General features: G+C 40.5%; 1 protein-coding gene across 2 annotated transcripts in view; it reads left to right on the plus strand.

The window, feature by feature from the left end:
* Positions 1 to 23,043, plus strand: part of vaspb (vasodilator stimulated phosphoprotein b) — a 29,541-nt gene extending 6,498 nt beyond the window's left edge. Inside the window, exons 2-14 of one of the 2 annotated variants that reach the window (XM_020095002.2) lie at positions 10,859 to 11,030; positions 14,061 to 14,241; positions 15,471 to 15,537; positions 17,239 to 17,351; positions 17,565 to 17,866; positions 18,132 to 18,241; positions 18,743 to 18,794; positions 18,946 to 18,973; positions 19,082 to 19,121; positions 19,344 to 19,400; positions 20,645 to 20,714; positions 21,448 to 21,505; positions 21,596 to 23,043. In XM_020095002.2, coding sequence (XP_019950561.2) covers positions 10,859 to 11,030; positions 14,061 to 14,241; positions 15,471 to 15,537; positions 17,239 to 17,351; positions 17,565 to 17,866; positions 18,132 to 18,241; positions 18,743 to 18,794; positions 18,946 to 18,973; positions 19,082 to 19,121; positions 19,344 to 19,400; positions 20,645 to 20,714; positions 21,448 to 21,505; positions 21,596 to 21,630 — 1,285 coding nt within the window. In that variant the 3' untranslated portion in view covers positions 21,631 to 23,043. The remainder of the gene's footprint in view (positions 1 to 10,858; positions 11,031 to 14,060; positions 14,242 to 15,470; positions 15,538 to 17,238; positions 17,352 to 17,564; positions 17,867 to 18,131; positions 18,242 to 18,742; positions 18,795 to 18,945; positions 18,974 to 19,081; positions 19,122 to 19,343; positions 19,401 to 20,644; positions 20,715 to 21,447; positions 21,506 to 21,595) is intronic. The other variant, XM_020095003.2, reaches the window with a different exon arrangement.
* The last annotated feature ends 476 nt before the right edge of the window (positions 23,044 to 23,519 follow it).

The following is a 23,519-nucleotide window of genomic DNA, read 5'->3' on the forward strand; positions in this document are numbered from 1 at the left end:
ATGGACTCAATGTTTATTACAACAGAGAACGACAGGCTTGAAAGGAGAACTTGTTTTGATCTCTTCTGTTGGCGACTGAGGCTTTTTTTGCAGGAGTTATACTTTTTTGCATGAATAGTGATGCAAATAAGCTTTTTTACAGAAGCATTTTTTGTCCTGGATGCTCCATGAAGCTCACAGCATTTACCTTTCTATCCATTTGGAGTCTGGTCCATCTGAGCAGTGCAAGTTTAACTGGATAAGGAGGTCAATTGTAGAATTATAATAATAGTAATAACTTAAATAGTATAGCGCCTTTTTAAAACAGCAATTGAGTTCTCTTAGGAGGACTATCTTTTTGTTGGAGACAGCTATGCAAACATTTCAGTCATGGGTGTATACTGGCCATGTGTTTTTTGTGCTGATTTGTTTGAACACACGTTCCATTCAGTAACAGAAAAAGCTTTAATTGGTTGGTTTAAATTAATAGCAATATGCAAACATTTTCAGCAGTAAAACTAAAGTGAGGATTCTTTAGAATGATGCCATTAATGGTTACCTTCATACAAAATGCAAAAACTAAAAAAAACCTTTGGTCCAACCATCTTTGCCTTTGAAGTGGCATCAATTCTCCATTTTGCACTTGCACACAGTTTTGCAAAGAGCTTGACAGTTAGGTTGTTCCATTCATCTGAGGGACCTTGCCACAGTTCTATGTTTAGTCTGTCTCACTGACTTATGTTTACATGGACAGCAATATTCCGACCTTATACTCAAAGACATTGTTTTGATTATGATAATTCAGTCGCTAATAGAATATTCCATTCATATATTCTCCTGTTTATTTTGATGTAACAAAATGCTGGGGGGGAAAATCCAGTATCCTTATAGTACAATTAGGACAAATACATCTACAAAATGAGAAAAAGGTTAGAATACTCCACATGTCTTAAGTTGATTATTGCTTATTCTGAGTATGACCTATTTTGTGTTAAGATAATCCCTAAAGGCTGTTTACAGGAGTGTCTTATTCAGCCTACTGCCTGAATCAGGTTAATATTGGAATATTGATCCGGGCACTGTGAAGGGTCACACCATCTGTTACAGGATTTCTGTTTTTGTCTCTGAAGATGGTGCTTTCTGACTCTGGGTTGTTGTTATGCTGCCAAATGAATTTGTGACCAAACAAATGCCTGTGAATATACTCCCTGATGAATTATAATCATGTCCAGTCAGAGCAGTAATTTCATATTATTAAGCATTATGCCCTTTATTTTCTTGATTAATTGCTTATCGTCTTTTATCAGCTTAATATTCTTGTAATTTATGACAAAGAAAAGCAGCAAATCTTCACAATTTAGAAACTGTAACATTTTCCTTGAGAAATTGCAATAATTACTATTTTTGTATCAAAGTAGCTGCTGATTAATTTTCTTTTGTCTAATTGATTAATTTACTAATGATTACAGCATTACTCAATACAGGGCACAGTGCTTTATGTCCATTTGTATTTAGTTTTTTGTTTAAGTTGTGCAGATGTTTGGCTCATGGTTAATAAGTAAGACGCCTTATTTATTGTTGGGGTAAAGCTTTCTAATGTGGGTGAAAAATAGTTTTAATTAATGTATTACTTCACCACAGTCTTCATTGTCTGTTGTTTACAATTAAACTTGATGTTCTGCTGATAGCTGGATGATTGGCTAAACTGTCTTGAGTCGTACTGTAGGTGGACTTTAAAAAGAGTTAACACAGTGAGAGTAAGCAAGCCGAACATTGGCAGGGTCAATGTGAGGATTATATAAGTAGCCGCCATGTAAGGTCAAAGTCTACACAGTCTCAATGTCTGCGAGAAGCAGGAAATGCGGTTTAGGTGTTGCCACCTCCTCCTTCCTTTTCGCGAATTGAATCTTTACTCAGTTTCGGGCTCAGCGCCGACTGAAAACGTTTCCTTCAGTGCAAAGGAAAAGATTCTGTGTGCAAGTCAGGGCAGCTGAGAGTTTTTCTCTGAGGATTGCTCTTCACGCCTGCCTCCCTCTTGGCTCAAGTTGAGGAGGATGTGCTTCAACCTGTAAAAGGAATTGAGCTCAGTGAGGAGGACAGAGGTGAGATGGTTCCAAATATGGACATTGTGTGTGCCAGTCGTGTCCCCCCCCTCCCCATGCATATAAACACACACACTCACACACAAAACTGCCCTACACTGCCTCAGAAGCAGGAAGGAATTAATCTGTGCTCTTGAAGTGGTCAACAAGATGAAAGTTCCTCTATTCAACTTTTCCACAATGCTCAATAAACGATGGTGGGCAGAAGGATGAGTCAGCGCTCAAAGAATGCTGAGGGGTTTTCTTTTGTGAAGAGGTTTCAGCTGCAGACGTCTGAAAAATATTGAGAGGAAGAGTTTAAGAATAGCTTAGATAGCGTGGACGTCTGTTCTCTGTGTGGCTGACTCACGGAGGCAGAAAGCAGTAGCCTACAGCAAGTGTGTGTGAGACTGAGTGTGTGTGAGTGAGAATTTGTGTACTGTTACCAGCATGCTGGGACCTGTGTGACGAGGAACAGGCATGAGGAAAAGGACAAAGAAAGAGGGGGTAGAGGCAGCAGAGGTCTAGCAGACATTTTTCTAGTCCTCTCCTCAGTCTTTGGGTTTTTCAGTACATATTTAATCTTCACTTAAGTGGCAGAATGATTATAGGGAGACAGCTTACTTTCTTTTCCTTTTTTTAGGTCATCACACCTTTTGTAAAATATTTGATATTTCAGCAAAGAGGAAACTTTTGTTTGGGGCACTTTCCCTTTAAGTTAGTCACGTAGAGTAATTTGCATTTATCAGGCTTGTTTTCAGTGTTTATCTCTGACCTGCTACAAACAGCTCCAGTCAAGCTACATATTAACATTTATGGGACAGCTGTCTCTCACAGCAGTTTAAAAAAAATGTATCTTGCACCTACTGATGCAGTCAGTGATCATTAAATACTGAAGTGAAAATCAAATGTGAGATGAATGTGCTTAATAGAGGATGATTTCAGTGTCATGTTGGCCCAGCTAAACGCTGCTGAGCACCATGTACATGTCCAGAGGGTGGTTTGAGGACACTGTACTGTCAGATGACCAGGCCCAGCATCAACAGGCTATTGTGTGTGTGCGCTCCCCATGTACGAGTCAGCATCAGAGGTCAATTCTTTCCCCCCCATCATGATCTCAGTTCAGTGTTTGTCAATGAGGGAAGCAGTATGCTAACGTTTCCTTTTTTATTCTGCAAACCCTCAGAAGTAAGAAGCTTCCAAGAAACCCTTATTTCTAAGAATAATTGAAAAGAAAAATGTGCTACACCTAATTGACCATGCAGCCGGTGTTTCAGGCTGTTGTATACAGAGAGGAGTTTTCCCATGTTGCTTCTTTGCAAATTCAGTTACACTTCCCTTTCTCACTTCTGTGTGCAGTTATGTTTCTGGAATGTGGCGCTCAGTCTCATGTCAATCACTCACCTGCTGTGGTGGAAAGAGAAAGTTTTACTCTTGACTTTATGAGTTATAACAGTTAATGTTTCCACCTTAAAGTCAAACAAACAGATCAGCCTTAGATTTTATTTTCTCAAATAAAGAGCAATAACTGCATATATATATATATATATATGTATATATATACACATATATATATATATTCATGAAATGTGGTTTCTATTTTTATCAGGCCATGAACAAGAAAGAGGAAGTGGTTTGGTCACCCACTATTAAGTGACTTATTGTCACTGTCTGGTTCTGCTCTCATGTTTTACAGCAGGGAAAGAAGGAAATAACTGATTCACTGTTTGCTCATTTAAGGCGTGTCTGATATGTGGATTTCATCACGTATTTCATATTTGGCGAAGAAACTTGCGTGAATCGATTCTCGTAGCTGTGAAGGAGAAAACAGTCTTGTGTTAATGAGAGGTAAAGCTGCTCGGCTGTTGATTGCATTGCATTAGCTTGTCAGATGTTACTGCCGCAGGTTTCATTTTCTTTGCTGCGTGTTTACCACAGAGACACTTATTCCCCAAGGCAAGATTAACTCAAAAAGCCAGAACATCATAAAATAATTATGGTTGGCTTTAGTATTTAGGGCAGAAAAAGGTTTCATATAGTGGTATAATAAGCTCTAGGAGGAGGATGAATCCCGACGAATAAGGAGGGACGGTGAGCCAGAGACGAGTGGTATTACTGGACTCAGTGTCTAGACGATATGTAACTTCAGTCCGTCTCAGCCAGCCCTAGAACTGATGTCTGTGTGCCATTCTGTGTATCTCATAATGAACAGTATGAATGTACAATTATTTTAAATGTGGAATTTATCTGCGCTCCAATTACTCTAAGGCCTTGTCTGCGCTGCTGTGGATATGTATTTAAATGGTTATTTTTCCCTCTGTAAAAAAAGAAAGACCCTCAGTTTACGAAATATCTCCATCACAAAAAGACTACCAACGCTCGAACAAGCATGCCGGGCCAATAGGTGGCGATAAAGTCTACATCAGCAAATAGTCTAGAGAAGAAAGCTATGATTCAAGTAATATTGAGTGAGGCAGATGGCAGTGAATGCCGGTAATGTGGCAAAAAAATGATAAATGTATCTGCAAACTAGCAGTGCTAACCAAATGTAAAGAAACCAGCATATGGCCGCCATTGTTGTTGTTTCGGTTGCATGCTTATCACAAAAAGCAGCAGTGAGCATGTGCACAGTAAGCTGTGACTTCATTGTTTTTCCATATGCTCCATATGCAGTTTGTTTGCAAATATCTGCATTAGTGTGTACAGAGCACAAAGCTACAAGTAAAATCTGCTACTACAACCATAGAAAGTAGATCTATGGATGGATACCACCAAGATCCATACAAATCTTATACTTGGTTAAATTGCTTGAGGGTCAGGTAAGAGGAGGAGGAGGAGGAGGAGGAGGGACGAGACGAAGCCGCTGGGCCTGACTGTACTTGCCAACACATTTGGGGGAAAAGCTCTGAGAGCCCAGCCTTATACAGACATTTCCAAGAGAGCATGTGCCCCAGTCGTGCACTGCAGTTTCCTGTTAACTCCTCCATGACCAAAGCACCACACAGGGATGAGGAACTCAGTCTGGCTGCATTCACTAGTGACAACAGCCTGGAATCAGTTTTAAAAGAGTGTTTCTAGATTTAAATGGAGTTTGCATACAAACCTGTTGGTCATTCTCATGTGCTGTGATGTAGCATTCATTCAACTGAGGTATTTTAAAGGTTGGTGGCTCAAATCCCTCACAGAGCAAAAGCCGGTGACCTATTTGTGCTTAGGTGAAAACCTCTTAAGTTAACTGGTCACTTAGTTAGCTTAGCTTCACAGCCATAGACTCAGTGTCCTCTGTAGTGGACTGGTGGTTTTTGTCCGAGGAAGGACAGGATTAGATTTATAACCGTGCCAACCGCTGCTCAACAACGTGCTGTCAAACCGAGCCAATGCTCTCCTGCAGCCTGTTATTCCCAGTGGGCCAGGTCAGCACATGGACACGCGTGTTGGCAGGTTGACAGGTGTGCGGCTGTGCGCGACTCCTCCACCTATGTGCGCGTGTGCTGCACGCTTTTAGAGTTTCAGTGTCTGTAGTTTCATTAATAATGCATTGGCTCACTCTCAGTCTCACTCCTGAGCCCCCACTTTCTCTTTCATTAAATATGCATCCGTTTCCCAGTCCGGAGTCTCTGTCCCCTCCCAGTTCCAATAAGCCCTCTCTGCCCCACGCATGGGGAGCATGTGTGATGCAGATGAGATCAGAGAACGTTGCAGTAGTGTACGTGCTGTAGGTAGGATCCATCCAGTCATTGGTTATTGGTGATGTTGATTTATAGGTCTGTAAATGCTGAAGGGTGGAGGCCACAGTGAAGTCTCTTACGTTTGTGTCATCTCTCCCTTGCAAAAAATACTTCCTTTATTTGTTTTCATCAAAATGTTGTAATGTCTGACTCAAATGAAGGTTTTAGTCAAAACATATTGGGGAGTATAGAATTTCTAATATCAATATATGTATAGTGTTAGAAAGAAGACGAAGAAATGTAATTGAGGCTTCACTTGCATAAACCTCAATATTGGCAAACATTAAAATGAATACCAACATGTCTGTAAAAGGCTCATGTCGGCCAACTGATGAATCGGCCAGGTTCTATTTTATTAGTTCTCTAAGGGAAGGGAACAACAGCTGCAGCCTTTGTTCCTTTTCGTCTACGCTCAAATGATAAAACCACAATGGTAATTATTTAGCAGATTTTCCACACAACATAAAGAGCGATAATGGTTGAATGACAAATTCTTTTGAAAAAGGCGTACACGGAGCAGCTATGGATGTACAGAATATGTGATGTTTAATCTATTTTGTTGTTTTGTTTGTTTAGAGGATGTATTTTTGTATCGATCCTGTTGCTCTATCAGTATTACAACCAAAACAATACAGGATTTTAGGTCCCCTATTCATATCAGTTAGATTCTCACTGTTACAATATATTGACCCCAATTCACAACACACCACACCACACGTTTTAGTAAGGACCCAGGAATCTAAATTTTGAAATTATTTTGATGTCCTCAGTGGGACATTCTACATTTGATAAATTAACTAATTATTTGTTTGGTACATAGTTAGTATGAAACAGAACTATTCTCTTAATGATCTCAAACATATATTTACCATTACTGTAATTTTGCAATTTGTTAATTGTTGGCTGACGGGTACAGATATGAACTGTAAGAAAGTAATACCCCCTGTCTCCCGCCCCGACCAGTTCAGCAGTCTGCCTCTATTTAGACTCAACCACATCTGTACAACGTGCATGCAACATACACCACCAGGAACTTCAGAGGAAATAGAAGAAATATTAAATACATCCTAGCATTAAGTCTCTGAATTAAGTCTAATGCTGAGTTTCCTACTTCTAAGTCTACCTCACATTTTTCTTGTGCTTTTTGTTTATATTGGAGGTGATGTTTCAGTCAGCACATTTAAACTGTGCAAACATTGTTTGAATTTAAATGCAGGTCTCTCGAATGATGGATTTTCTGCATGAAAGTATTAATCCTGATTTGTTAAGATAAATATTCTAAGTTTGACCATTTAAAAAGGTGGGACGCACAGATTACTTGAACCTTAAACTGTACAAGTAGTGGCAGCCTTCTGCAAAAGTGAAAGCTGTTGTGAACAACATGGACTACATTCACCGCGGGCACAATTGTAAGACGTGCCAAATAACACAATCGCAGGAAGGTGTTTGAAGTTCATTTAATATGTTTTTCTGTGGCTGACAACAAGTGACCAGATGTTTTGTGAAATTATAAACCACACATAGCAAGGTTACACGCTTAACGTTGCTCATTGTTTATACCAGGCTGAAGTCGAGCCACACATCCCAAACACCTCATCACTCATCAGATCAAATGTTTCATCATTATTCTCCCCTTTCTGCCATTTAGTCTTGTTGTCAACAGTGAAGCAAAAATAGCATTTCCAGTTAACACACACTCATTTCACATGTTATCAACCTGTAGGACAATATAAGCTGTGTGTGTGTACTGTTGAGGCTGATGCAGCCCTTATTAGGCAGGGCCTGCAGCAGGAAGTAGGTTGTGGCTTCGGTGCTGTGTCACAGGAAGTAGCAGATTGTATCATGGGCAGGACAGATGGACGGAGAGGGGGAAGAGATGGATTAGGGGACTGTAGGGAGAGCGTGGGGGGGCAAATGGTTAAAAAAATTGGAATTGACAATTGGCCCCCTTTTGTTCTATGTCCTCCTCTCACCCTATGTACTCACAATTAAGTGTAACTATTAGACACTATTAGACACTGTTTTTTCCTGTGTGGATTTATTTTGTGGCAGGTGGGACTGAATCAACCATATCTTAGTATATTTCTTTATATATTTTGAGGATGATCAGTGCAATAATAAACCAGAAACAAATGATGGCAAGCCAGGACACGGATCATTTAATATTGTGGAAGCTGTATGGATACATAAATAATGGTGGTACAAAAAAGTGATTTGGCAATATATCGATTTCCTGAGTTTGGACTTTTGCCTGTTTATGATTATTTCACATTGGGATGATGGTACATGCAGACATCATCCAGTTACAGAGGCACTGAAATAAGACTTACCATAATTTTTTCAGGCATGAGAATTCACATGAGAATTGTGAAACTGACACTAAATGGCAGCTAATACATTCACAAATACTTAAGGGGCATTTTATATTCTCCAGTTTGTCAGATTTCATTATGTATAGTTTTATGACTATCTTGCAATATATAGGTTATCGTTGAATCGCTGTATTGTGATACTGTTGTTATCACGGCCCATGTATTGTGTATTATATTGAGAGATACCCTGCAGTTTTCAACCCTGTACATGAATGATACGACTGGTATCTAGTTAAATGCTACCAGATTATTTTGCTCTTGTTTCAACTTGAATACACCAGGTACTTGCTAATATTTAGCTGTTAGGTTTCTTTTCTTATTGAAACATACAAAAATACATAGAAAACACTCACAGAGAGCATATGCATATAAGACTATCTAAATGTTTTCAAGCCTTTGAAAGGGGAAATACAACAGTCAGTGACTCGAAGTATCTAAGAAAACCAAACACAAAATATGTGAGTCTATACCAAGAAAAACTTACTTATGATTACAAAGCTCCACACACCGGACCTCCAGAAGGGGGTACATAGATCAGAATAACAAGATATGTTCTTAAGAACATCCTTGCTTTACCACAGTGCAATCTCTGAAGAGATGAAAAAAATACTCCAAATCACTATTAAAGCATTTAAAGGTCCAGTGTGTAAGATTTAGGTGAAAGGGAACTTTTGGCAGATATTTAATGTAGAATAATCCTCATGATGTTTTCACTCGTTCGTTTAATCTAAATTGTATGAATTGTAGTTTTCTTTACCCCAAGAAAAGGCCCTTTATATTCAAATACTTTATATTTACATAGAGGGGGTACGCTCTACGGAGGCCGCCATGTTTTTTAAATTGAGTCCAGACTTGACAAACTAATCACCTTTTGAGTTTTTATGACAATTAAAGGCTACCACAGGTTCTTTTTCATGTTTGGAAGGAGAGGGTGAGGTGAGGGGTGTTCAGCTGCAACATGAAATTTCAACATTAGATATCACTCAATTCTACAAACTGTACCTTTAACAGAGGGCTTGGAATTTTACATTTTAAGGGTTATAATGTTAACCATGTCACAAACAGATGGATGTAGTGTATCCAAATAAGGAATATAGGAAATGTTTGATGTCAGAATGCTGTTTACTTTCATTTCTAATATCTAGACAAAAGTTTTTAGAAACAGGGCATAAATGTTTGTCTCTCACGTTACAAAGGGACAAGGGTCAACTTCAGGATTATTGAGCCTTTGTTTAAGGAATTCTGCCTCTCACAGCTTCTAGCAGTGCTCAGTTACCCTGCGTGTGGGCAGGCATTCCTGAATGTGTGCTAACCTGTGTGTCTTCTGCCTGCAAGGAACTATAAATAAAAATGTTTTGTCTCTGATCTCAAAGCACAAACTTTTTTCTTCTTCAGTGTGTTGAGGTGGAGGTCGGTGCAGAGCAGGTGGAAGATTGCAGAACCTCCGTGCCTCTTTAGCAGAGTTTGCCACTACTTCCTCTCTTTGTCGGCCTCCATTGTTGTCTCGCCTCCCATTTTGTTTGCTTATCGTCTCTTCTTGTCTCAAATCAACACTTTACAAAGTTTTATCACTCGTGATTTGTCACTCCAGACTCATGCATGTGTGTCAAAACATTCTGTTTTTTATCTCCAAAAAAACCTGGCATAGTCACAGCACTAATTGTGTGAGACTACTGAGAGTCATTCTTGTTATTGTTTTCTATATCCTTCCATCCTTCTTTCCTTCTCTTTAGATACTCTTTGCACAAACAGGAACTGTTTCGCTACACGATGATAATATCCAGAATTTTTGATGTAATCTCCATGACCCACAAAGTTTAGAAACTCAGATATCAACACTCAAACTATAATCTTTGATTCACAATATTATTGAATGTTAGCGTCCTGTATTGTGACAGTGTGGATTAGACACAACAAGACCAGGATGGTCTGAAAAAGCTGCCTCTCCTCTCTGAAAGTTTGTCTATAATGGAGTGTTTTTGATCTTTTTTTTCCATCCGGTGTCTCCTCCTCATCTCCCCTCGTGTTTGTTTCTTCCCTTCCAGCTGCAGTCCACACTACACATACCATCATTTGATTTCACATTTTCATTCTGGTAAAATAATGATATTAAGTTTTCATTTGACATTAAATCTAATGAACTGATAGCTGTACTTATTAGCACTTCTTTTGGAGTTTTTAAACAATTATAGCCACACTATACCACTGCATCAGAATTTAAGTTAAAGAGCATTACTTGACATTTGAATCATCAGAGAGGGTAGTATCAATGAGAATCTGCAAATCTCTGTTAATTCTCTGGGTTGTCATCGGAAAATGTAAACTGTGGTAACGGCCTCAAAGATTTTCCATTGTGAATTTGCTGGGTATGCAGCTTGCAGTCGCTACCACAAAACTTCGTGGTTTCATTTTTGTGGCTATACCCTCATTCTGCAGTTTTCAGCACTCGATGCACTGAGATGAACGCTTTACCTAAAAGCCTTCCAATAGCTTCAAGTCAGAGTTGCGTTGTTTTGTCTTGTGAAGGTTTTGACATCTCTAAAAGCCTTCGTCCACACAATGACAGTCTTTTTTGGCCTAAGAATGCAAAGCTTGCCTGCCAGTGCATTTTTCTTTTAATGAGTTCAAATGAAAAATCGCTTGCTGCATGTCCCACAATTTAATTTAGTCTTGTTCTTTCTTGCCGCCTCTCTTCCAGTGAGTCGAGTATTTGCCAGGCTCGGGCCACTGTGATGATCTATGACGATGGCAACAAGAAGTGGCTGCCGGCTGGTGCTGGAGCCCAGACCTTCAGCAGAGTCCAGATCTATCACAACCCCTCCACCAATGCCTTCAGGATAGTGGGACGCAAGATGCAGGCCGACCAGCAGGTACAGCTGCCTGACGTGGGCGTGCCGTGTGTGTCTGACAAACTTTGTGTGTTTGGGGCGTGTATGTGTCTGAGTGACTTTGCCTCTGGAAGTGTGAGTGTGTGTGGTTGTCTGTACCTACCTTATTCACCCGTCTCCGTCATACAGCCGGTGGGTGTCTGTGGGCTCCTCAGGATGTATTAGTCAGTGTGAAACACTCGCTCTTTGTATGTTCCCATACATTCACATGCTACTCTCTATCTGTTGCCACACACCAGGGCTTCATTTCCACATTCTTTGGATCAGTTATGTACTTTGATATATAGATAACACTCTGGACTGTGTACTGCCACGATATTTGTCTCCTGACACTGCTGTTATAAATATCAGTCCCCTAACTGTGCCTAAAACAGTAATTAAGTGTAAAGTCAGGAGAATGAGAAAAGTTAAAGGGATAGGGTGGGTGAAGTGCTTGAGTCCACAAAACACTCCTGAGTTTCAGGGGTAAACATTTTTTGAGAAGAATCCAATACAATTGAAGTAACTAGTGACCACTTCTTCAGGCGTAATAAAACACTTGAATGGAAACAAGGTCATTTACAACATGTTTTAAGATGAGGTGCATTCAGGGACCGTTGGAAATGCTAACTTCTACTAGATTAGCCACTTCTGGTGGAGTTTTAGGCTTAAAACACAGTGTAAATGACCTCGTTTCAAGTCGAATTTGAATGTCGGGGCTTGAAGACACTTTGATGACACCACACAAGCAGTATGGAGGCATGTTATGTTTTTTCTGTTTTATTACATCTGAAAAAATGGTCACTAGTTACTTTAATTGTATCGGATTCTGCTGCAACACTGGTTACCCCTGAGCCTCCAGAAGTGTTTTGTGGACTAAAATACTTTCATCCACCCCTCCATCGGCAAAGTGGTGAGGAGATAATGAGTGAATTTTAATTTCTGGATGAACGTTCCCTTTAAGGCGCTCTGGATTTTTTTTGTCTCTTGCTTGTGCAGACCTCTCAACCTGACAAAACACTTGATTTTGTCAAAGCCGGTTGTTACTTCCTGTGGGTTTTGTGCTTTGTAGAATAGAGAACATATAAAGAATGATTCTACAAAAGTCTCAGAGGAAGCTGAAAGTCAAAATTAAGTACACTATATTTATGTAGTATTATACTTGTATCACTACAGTACTTTGCAGTCGTTAAGCCAAAACCTGGTTTCATACCATTCTACCTTGTGCTTGTTTACCTCACTGGAAAGAAAAACTTAAATTCCTGTCATTTGAAGGGAGGTTTTGTTTGAGTTTTGGTGCTGGTGGCTGTGTGAAACTAATTGCATATTTTAAGGAATGGTGAGTTTGTTTTGAGGGTACATACATAAATTTTTAATGCTGATTTGGTCACAAGAGAAACTTATGGAACAAAAACTTCAAGTCATGGCATGTTGGTTTTTTGTTGGTTCTTTGGTGATTCTCTGTAATTTGACTGATTATATCTCCCTTAATACAGGTCACAGAGAAATTGCTCTCATATCCTCCAGCTCTATGTTTAGAGTACCAGAATGTTGTCCGTATACAAAACAAATTGAATTATAAGTGATTGTAACAGGTAAAGTTAATAGCAAAAATTGAATCTGGTCAATTTTCACCAAAGTTTGAAGTTTATAATGTCGTTAAGACCTACAGAAAGGTTGGTCATCGGTTTTGAGTTGTTGTTGAGATGAAGTAATGGCTAATTAGCCTGTAACTCCCTTATAAAGATCCAAGAAACATGCCATTCTCATTCCATGGGTTTCTCATGTGACTTAATCTGCATGCCACATTTCATTGAGATCTGTGGTGACTTGAGACAGACAGACACAGTGAGTAGGTCCTTTTTAGAGAAGCAGAACAAAGGAGCTTCATTGATGTTATCAACAGCTTATGACTCAGCAGCTAATAGCAGATAAAGGTGGGCAGCTTCTAAATGAAAGCGTTAGATAAACTGAGTTTGGGTGGGTCTATTCTTGACAACACCCCTGCTCTCCCTGCTGCCTCGGCGTCTCTCTCGCCTTCTTTAAACATTGACGACATTGAAAGTGTTCCCTAGAGACAGGTCTTAAAGTGGCTAATGTTTCCTGTGAGATAGTTAGCCTGTTCAACCATTTCCTGTGACAATTTAGGGTGAAGCCTGATACCCAATAAGGACTCTCTATTTGTGTGCGGTGGAGACGTGCGACTCGGTTTGGGATGGTGGCAGATGAGAGCATGAGAGAGAATATAGGGTTGTGGTATTTTCACCCTACTTCCATGTTCTGCTTGGTTGTCTGCTTATAGAGTCAGTTTTTGCTGATGATCCGCTTGTCTCTTTAATTTATTTTATTTATCCTGCTGTGACTGGATGATTAAACTGCACTGAAAACACAAGTGGAAGCGTGGCGTTAAGGTTTTTCTGCAAGCGGTTTCACTTAAAAAAAGATATCCAAGATCCTCCTTTTCTATCCTTATCATAAATGAGCTTCCAGTCACAACCTCAGCACCGCTCTTGCGTTTTGACAGGACTGTGGAGTCTTGATGAATATCACTGACCTCGCTACCCTCTCCTTTCGGTGCATGTTGCCTGCTTTTGATGTTCGACCTGACAGGGTCTCCTCTGCTCCTGTCTGCCCTGTGGAATCCAGAGGCTGTTAAACAAATAGTGAAACGGTGCGTCAGCACATTCAGGCAACGCTCAAATCCAGAACATTTTTTTTCTCCTCTTCCCGGGTTCATGGGCTTCACGCCACCTGCTGGGTGGAATATAAACCAAGATAATCCAACCAAACTAAGGCAGATGCTGTAATTGAATGTACAAACAGGGATGTGGGTTTGTGTTTTTTTAAATAGCGATAGTTATTTATTTTAATTTCTCACCACAGTTCAATTCTGTTTTAATATTTCCATTTTCCTCTTTAGAACTGACATTATTTGTTAGATTATTGACAAAAAGCCACAGAATCGCTCACTTTTCTCGCCAACGATACCAAAATGATGCCTGCATTGATGAACTGTCCTCTTCCTTTACCCAGGTGGTTATAAACTGTCCAATCGTGAAAGGTCTCAAGTATAACCAGGCCACATCCAACTTCCACCAGTGGCGGGATGCCCGGCAGGTGTGGGGGCTCAACTTCGGCAGCAAGGAGGATGCTGCTCTATTTGCCAACGGCATGGCTCACGCTCTGGAGGTGCTCACCTCCATGGCAGATGCAGGTAAACCAACATCCATAGCTACGTCATCTATTACCCTGTTTGCTTACCACTTATTTGACCTTTTTATGTTTTCAAATTCAGGACTATTGGGTTAATTTATATTGCTTTTATAATATCAGGCAACAAAGCACTACATGTGCATCAAATATGAAGAATGCAACTACTCTGTGTCTATGTGTCTAATTATGCCTTGTCTTGACGTTTGTGCTGTGCACTGGTGTGGTTTAACACAGTACAGTGCAGAAGTGTTTCCCCTTTGATCTATTGCTCTATGCAGTTTCAGGTTAATGTGAATTTTCTCACTCGGATCTCACAGTATTAAGTACCAATACTTTTCTAAGCTAACATGAACTGCTCTATGAAATGTCTGAGTCTTTAGTTCTGCTTTTTTATGCTAGCTGTGTAAATCCCATCCCATCCTTTGCACTGCTCTTGAACCATGAACACAATAAAAAAAACAGTGTGGCAAACCCAGGGCAACTAAAGACCATAAATGTGGGTTGTTCCTGTAACCTAAATGCTAGAAACCCCATGGAATTGTTTGTCTGTCTCTGGGTCTGTGCTGAAACAAACCACTTTATTATTTGTACATCAAAATCTCTTTCATTTTTCCTCCTGTCAACAGTTTCAACTGTTTGATGTCTCCTCCTGCACTTAGGGTTGCATCCCATAATACTTTCTCAAATTTTTAGCTCCTTCCCTGTGTCAGTGGTGGCGAGAAATCCTCAGTAGCAGAGAGCAGGCGGTTGTCATGACATCCCATGTTGAGCTGCTAGCTACTATCAACTTCTGGTGTGGGGGGTGTGATGCATATTCAGCTCTCTTATCTACCATAAACACCAAGTCAATATCTGGGACAGTTCCCTTAATTCCAATACTGGACACACTTAAATATGCAGAATCAAATAGAACTGTGCACCCTTTTCACACAATCCATGGTTGAAAGGTTTTTCTGTATACTGCCATCAGATAAAGGTAAAAATAATACATAGGTAAAAAATATCATAAAACACCTTAAGGGTTCAGTCCATTGGTGTCATCAGTCTCATCATGACTGTCCTTAGACTTTGACCTATACTCAAATACATGGATAGAAAAGGTATGACCACATGAATTGAGTGATTGTTCAAGAGCCTTTAAACCCATTTGCACCACTGTCTAATCCCGTGTTCTTTAATCTTTTTTTTAATCTGTATTAAGGATATTTTTTGTGTGTTGTGTTCTGGCAGGCTATGCAACCCTCCCCCGCCCGGTGTCGAACGGTCCGTCTCCAGAAGAGCTTGAACAACAGCGGAGGTACCAGCAGACTTAGTCCAAATGCTACAAACCGATTATTTTAATTTGCTTATTCTAATAAAGCCCTGGCCACAATCTAGTGTGTTACCTCTGAACCAGGGATAAGCAATGTCAGTATGTGACATTGCTCAGAGGATCAGTGTGTAGAATTTAGAGGTGAATTTGCATGTTGCAGCTGAACACCCCCCACCCCACCCTCCCCTTCTAAACATAAAAAACCGTGGTATCCTTCAGTTTTTTTGAGAACTCAAAAGGTGTTTAGTTTGTCCAGTCTGGATGACTAGAAAACATGGTGGCCTCCATAGAGAGGACCCGCTCATAAATATAAAGTATTTAAACATAAAGGGACCTTTCTAGGGTAAAGAAACAACAATTTCTATAATTTAGATGAAACACATTAGTGAGAATATTGCTAGGATTCATTTATATTCAATTTCTGCCAATAGATCCCTTTCATCTAAATCTTACACACTGGACCTTTAAGAAGGCAGGGTTTTTAGAAGCTTTTGATTTTGCCATTGAGACAACTCGGCTATTCTGTGGACATGTGAAGTTTATGTTCCTTAAAGAAGCGAATTGTACTCTGGGTTTAGTTGCATAACAAATCAATAGGAAGTAAAGCTGTTTTGGCTTTGCAGAAGTCCTGTTGGCACAGTCTAGCACACACGCATATGTAGAGGATTTGATGGCATTAGCCTGACACTGCTAAACCCTCGGCCAGCCCCTGTAGGTTAAAGGTTAAAAAGGCAGAAAGGCGGACACCTTCTCCCATCAACCTCTCCTTCTCTCCACCCATCGATTTGGTTCTGCAGCAGAAACCCTCTGCGGAGACACTGCACCACGCTCTGCATCTATGACAGTAACCATTTAATATTCATTTAAGCTAAAAAGTAATATGTCGGACAGGCTGGGAGGCTTTGTGATTGGTCCAAGGGACTGTCAGTCAAGTTAGCTGTCAGCCGTCCTAGTGGCTGCTGACATGCTGTGGCATGAAAAACTTTGAAAACCAGCATATGTGATGACATTGGTGGATATTGTTATAGCATGCTAACAACATGTTCTCTCATTCACATCAAGTTGTAAAAGATAAAAAATAGAAAAGAAGACATGATCTCCCCTCCCCACTTCCTGGCCTCACTGCCTAAGCTTTAAATAACTGTGATTGACTGTGTGTGTATGGTTTAGTTCATGTGTTGACCTGTGCTTGTGCGTGTACGTGTACATTGTATGTGTGCTGATCTGTAGGCAGCTGTTGTGAGTGGCAGATGTGTTGGGGGAGAAGGGATCTGAGGCTGCTTGAATTAGGCCACCATATCCAGATGTGGACTTTTCAGCAGTGGGCTAATCAGAAGCCGTGGAATTCATCTCGTTTGTTTTGTTTTTTTCCAAATTCGGTGTTTCGACCATTAATTGATTCTATCTCTCCACACAAACACCAAACATATCTACTCAAACAGAATTGCTAAAAAACTATGGCTGTTGCATAAATAATCCAATAATCTGTTGGACTGTACATTAATTTGGGACTGCTCAAAGCTGGCGTTTCCTGTCATGCCCCTTCGGTCTCGTTCAGCCTGTCCAGGCACAACCCTCAAATTAAATATAACATCCACCTTAATTTATTCATCCTCTCCAACCACTGATTTATTTTGAGCATGTTTACACATATTTTCCACTGACAGATGTGTGTGTTTGCCGTAGGTTGGAGCAGCAGAGGTTGGAACAGCAGGAACGAGAGCGACAGGAGAGAGAACGACAGGAGCGGGAGCAGCAGGAAAGGGAGAGACTGGATAGAGAAAGACAAGCAGCTGCAGGTCAGGAAACACCTGGGCTGCTCAACATTACTGCACTTAACTATGATGCAAGCTAGTGTTAACAGTTCCTCACATTTCACTCAGACCTTTTAAGGCCTGTATGCTTTATGAGAGGGGTCTAATAAAATCTTGGTCACAGTCTATGTTAGACTCTATAGCCATTTTCAAACGTGACCTGTTATTGATGATTCTTCTTGGTTGTTTTTCTTTTAGTCCCTATTCCTCCACCTCCACCGTTGACCTCTGGAGGCTCCGCTCCTCCACCGCCCCCTCCTCTACCCCCTAACCTCGCTCAGGGCGGCGGTATCCCTCCACCTCCAGGACCACCTCCCTCAGGAGGACCCCCGCCGCCCCCGCCCTTGCCCCCTCCAGGAGGCAGTGAGGGAAGTGGAGGCGGTGGCGGAGGTGGTGGTGGCGGAGGTGGTGGTGGTGGTGGAGGAGGTGGTGGTGGAGGAGCAGGTGGTGGGGGATTGGCAGCTGCCCTTGCAGGAGCTAAACTCCGCAAAGTATCTAAGGTGAGTTGGTAACTTAACAGCTTTATAGACGTGTGATAGATGTGTGACGCTGTAGCTGTTTTTGAGGTCAAGATAAAGAAAATGGACCAAGATTTAATCTGTTATGAGCTCATCTAATTATGTGAATAAAATTCTGCAGCTGATCCAGTCATAGAGTTATTCCTACACATAGAGCTATGATACCTGCTTCTGACTGATTATTGAGTCACCCTGCCTGCACAGTGTCTGCCTGAAACTTCTTGTTGCTATCTGCTGCCCTCAACAGGATGATTCAGGTTCAGCCTCACTCGGCAGAGGTGACTCAAGCCGCAGCAGCAACTCTGGTGGCGGGGGAGGCAGTTTGATGGGTGAGATGAGTGCCATCTTGGCACGAAGGTGGGTCGAGTTTGCAGTTACTTAAAATTAAAAATTCCAATGAACATTCCAATGCAAATAGACTATTAGGGTATCTCTATTTCAGGTTTTATATGGAGTTGCTATTAATTTCCCTTATGCAGTGTCTGTTCTAAACCTGTCTGTCTGTAATGTTCTGTTTGCTTGTCTGGTGTTAATGCTCTTGAGCTACTTTAGAATTATTCTTCAGTCATTAGTGAGTCAAACATACAATATACTGTCACTATTTACACAATCACAATCTTCAGTGTATTGCTATTAAGGTCACACATATCAAGTGTGAAGCAGATAAGATGGATGGTTAGAGAGATATGCATTCCACATACAGACATTTGTTGAATTAGTAGATAGACTTGTGTCCCATTTCTCCTTTGAATAATATAATAATAATAATTGAACTTCATAATACACTGTGTGCAAAGAACTCTTCAATTTTCCTAGTTTGTTAAACTCTAAATGACAGTTATTATTTTATGACACCAGGAGGAAAGCTGCAGACACTGGAGAGAAGCCAGCAGTGAAGACACAGGATAATGTAAGATGCCACATTAGTTAGTAAAAGACACCAAACAAATCTTCTGTTTCTATAAGTGACCAAACACTGTTGATGATGGATGGGGAAAAAAATAGGACTCAGCTCGAGGATGACTCACTCCTAACAGAAGGTCTCAATCTTTTCTTTACAGGATGATTCAGAGGCTCAAGGTCAAAGCGGTGAGGACTGAACATCTCAATCTGTTGCATGCCACCTCCATTCATTCTGATATTCATGTTACATAATAGACTTAGTGAATCTTAATAACTCTCTGTCCTCCCTCTCAGACACCCTGAGAAGACCTTGGGAAAAATCGACTATGAGCAGGTAATCCTGGATTCTCTCTCTATATTTCTGTGCCGCCATCAACAGTCAGTCTGTAACCACTGGGTGTTTAGTGACTCATGTTTGAACTCATCCGAGGAGCAGGTCTCCGTCAGTGTGTTTGTGTGTGCCTTTGTTTACATGTATGCCTGTGGACATAGTGTGCATTTGTGTGTGTGACTTTCCATTTCCATTCTAAGAGGAGAGTGTGTGTCTCACTAACAGGAATAACTCCACCACCAAGATCACGGACTCCACTTCCTCATTGTCCCAGGGTTCCAGGTATACATGCTGTCCCGTTCCCTTGTGACCATAGCTACCTTTGCCTTTTCTTTTCTGTTGAGGTTAGCACAGTAGCTGTTGTAGCACGTTTTACCGTTGATAGCATCACCTAATGGATAGGTTAATGTCATACACCCGAGGGACTTGTTGGTGTACTGGCTCTGTGTTCCCTGGAAACTGAATAATAAGATGGGAAGACTGACTGGGATTGCTTGTTTTTATATGTCACCTCTGACTGCTGGGCTCGCTACTGTCCTCTTGTGGTTGTCATTCTGATGGCTTAGCCTGTCCTGTCCATAGACGGTAACTGAGGGACGTGTATGTAGTTGTAGTAATTAAGAGGTGGATAAATCCAACCAGTATTTTACACGTACAAATAATTCGTTTTCAGAGTAGTCAAAGGCATTAAAGGAGACATATTATGCTTTTTCTGTTTTTTCCCCTTTCCTCTAGTGTATGTTTTTTTTGTATGTAAAGGTTAAAAAGCCCAAATCCTGCAGTAAAGAAAGCTTGTCTCCCTCACAGAAAACCTGAAGGTCATGAAACACCTTGTCAGTAGTCCAGCTGATACTTTTGCATGTGATGTCTTGTGATCGAAATGATGTGCAACAGGCTTCTCTGTACAGAGGTCTTGCACAATCTGCATCGACGTGTATATAAACACAACAGATTCTCAAGTTCTCTACAAAGGTGGCAGCGCTTGGTGTTCCCACCAATTGAAGATGTTAGAAGCAGCTGTCCCTGACGATAAAGAAGAGAGTTTTGGAGTAAGAATGGCTGTCTCAACTGCAATAGTTGCAATGTTTGAATATCACAACAGGGTCATCATCTCTTGTGAACTTAAACGTTTACAGCAAACTTAAACATAAAGCATTTCAGACAGAGGCTGAGAAGAGGAGCTGCAGCAATGGACAGTATGAGGAAAGTGATGCATTTCTGAACAGTAGAGCATGCAAACCCTTTCAAGTAATAACCTAGATTTAAATTATGATGCTGAAATATGAGCATAATATGTCTCCTTTCATTTATGAATAGTAATGGTAATGATTGCATCTCTGGGTGTGTAAGTTTACATTTCTGTCTCTTTCTCTTCACTGCTCCTTGAACCCTCTGGTGCTATGGTGACGAGCTTGATTGACAGTTGGCCTGTCTTCGCAGTGCCATGGTCCTCCTTGGCTTTTTTGTGATACACAGAAACATGAAGTAATTGTCTGCATTTGTCTTTTTTTATTGTCTCCTTACAGGGTGAAGCCTGCAGGCAACAGTAATGATGCAGGTGGAATGGATGACTCAGATTTAGAAAAAATGAAACAAGTGAGTTTGTCACCACCACAAAGGAGCTGCACCTGAATGCGTGCCATTAAATGCACATGAAAAAAGCTGTCATTATGATGTCATCATGATGTCATTTATACCATATGATGATGAATTATTGGTTAATCTAAATAAGCTGAGTTGTTGTCTCCAATCTTATTGGTTGCCAAGGTTAATGCATTGCCACACTATATAACATCCTATTTGGAGTGACACCATCATTCTCACCATATAATGATAAATTATTTTCCAATCTATACAAGCTTTAGTTTTATGATATTTAGATTGTCTCTATAATGAACAGAGATATCTTTGAAAATCTGAATCTTGGCTCATGTTTTTGTTATGTTGACCCTAAGTTGATTATCTGGTGATAGCCTCACAAGTAATATTCCTAGTTGGGTAAAAATCTGTCAGTACATTGTTGAGTTATTTTGTTAACGCACACAGACAATGGCAAAAACAACACCCTTCTTCTGGCCAGGCCAGCACACAGGGTAATGAGAAATCCATGCTTCAAATTGAGGTCGGCAAGGTGGAGATGTCAGATTTCCCACCTTCTGCATGTACTGACATCCATTTCCTACAGTGCATGTGGAATGAATTATTTGATTACCTGTGTAACCTGGTTCCTATGAGTAACCTGGTTACATATATGCTTGAAAACACACTGAGTGGTAAACTACAGAATCACCATGACTAACGGTATGTTCACCATTTGATTCCTTTGCAGGAGATCCTCGAGGAGGTGCGGAAAGAACTGCAAAAAGTCAAGGAGGAAATTATTGGAGGTGAGATGACTCTACGAAAAATGATTTCAAAATATAATTCAATGTAGAATTTTCATGCTATTAATGCTTGTGTCCACTTCTTTTTCACAGCCTTTGTTCAGGAGCTGCAAAAGAGAAGCACATAGTTCTGCTGAGTGTCAGGTGTAACGGAGGGATGTGATAGATGGAGGTAGCTGAGGTCTGTCGGGACCTCTCCTCCACTGCGCCCTCCCATGTAGCCCAGGGATTTCTCTTTTTCACCTACACACTTTCTCTTTTCTCTCTCTCTATCTCCCTCACATGAGCATACTTGCTTATGTGTCCAACCTGCATATTCACTTCATGTAAATGGTAATCCAGGGAACCTCCTCACGTCGCCCTCCAGGCACTTTTGACGATCACTCTTGAGTATTGCATCTATCCCATCTCTTCCCTGCTCATTTATCCCGTCCCCTTGTGTCCTTTATGTGCTCAGCTCATCTGAACCGATCAAGAGCACATAGCTGCAGCCAGTTTCTCTTCCAGTCCTTCATCATGTACACTCATCATAACCCTCCTCTGTGCAGAGATCCTGCTAATTGTGTCCTCTCCCTTCTGCTGTCAGACGCACCATTTACTGATAGAGCAGTCTTCAGTATTCAGGGACAACTTATCAGCCACATTTTTACTGTAATTAACAAAACGCTGAAATGCTGGGATCCTTTTTTTCTCTCTTGTTCTCAGTTAACAAATTATTGTTCAACGATCAAACAAGCTCAGACATCCTCTAGCAGTCTACTGCCTCTGATGGTGGTTAGAGGCTGAGTAAACGACAACAATTGAGGATGGATCAGACACTCCACCTCCCTGACTACTGCGGTGACTCTCCATCAAGTGGACTTTAGGCAGTGACTTAACTGAAACAGCACAACACCGGCCTTCGCTGCTGCAAGATTAAGACGTTTGAGGAAGAGGAGACAAGGAGAGGGACTGTGATGGACGACCTGAGTGCTGTGAAAGAGGAGTGTGTTGTAGTTTTATGATGTGTGAGAAATGTATTCTCTTTGCATTGCACTTGTTCCAGAGGAAGTGTGTCTGCGTGCTGCGCCGCCTTGACAGACTATTCCCTCACTCAAAATGAGATATTATTTGTTGGCCGGTGTAGTGGCTCTACACTGTGCTCCCACTAGTCATTTTCTTCCATTCTAGCTATTTCTAACTTTGAAACATGAAAACAATGGCCATGATGAGGTCAATTAATTTGGCCATGACCAACTGCCTTGAGGATAAATATATATAGATATTATATATATATATAAGGAAAAATATATTTGTTTTGAGGGAAAATGTTAGCAAAAATGAAATGGTGTTTCTATTTTAATTGAAGTGACTGGTGAATGGGGATTTTTTTTTTTTCCTTTTTTTTCAATGATTGTTTTCTTATGAAATGTTATTTTGGGTTTACTGTTTCTTTTTCTAATAGATTCTAGGCTTTTTACACTGAAATATTAAGAAAACAGCTTAGAGACACTGGATTAGAAATGCCTTTATAGTCAAATACAGCTGCTTCTTGAAATGCATTACTATGTCTCGAGTCGTCTTTTTGTGTCCTGTTTTAAGACCTCTTTGAATTGAGTGTTTGAAAATGAACAGCGTGATTCCTACAGTCTCATAATCTCTTAGATTATGAGACGATCCTTTATACTCCTATAAAAGCCACAAATTCATATGATACTAAGTGTGTTTTAAGAAAACATGTTTTATTCACAATGTCAAGGAGAGGTACTAAGCTACTTACAATCCTCAGGTTTAATAGACATGTTTCTGATTGGTGGAGCACATTGGAGTTACAATGGAAATGTGAAACACAACTGCAAAAATCCTGTCTGCGACGATCGGATGGTTCAGCGTTAGATTATGTTTACCACAGAGCAACCATGATTTCACTTTTCTAGCATGCCTCTCATCATTTGCAGTGACAAATGGGATGCTATTTCCTTCACACCTACAAAATTATGTGCACAGCCTTATACCTTTACTTGTCTTACTTTTTAAA

The sequence above is a fragment of the Paralichthys olivaceus genome, chromosome 11 (genome assembly GCF_024713975.1).
Source record: "Paralichthys olivaceus isolate ysfri-2021 chromosome 11, ASM2471397v2, whole genome shotgun sequence".
Classification (NCBI taxonomy): Eukaryota; Metazoa; Chordata; class Actinopteri; order Pleuronectiformes; family Paralichthyidae; genus Paralichthys; species Paralichthys olivaceus.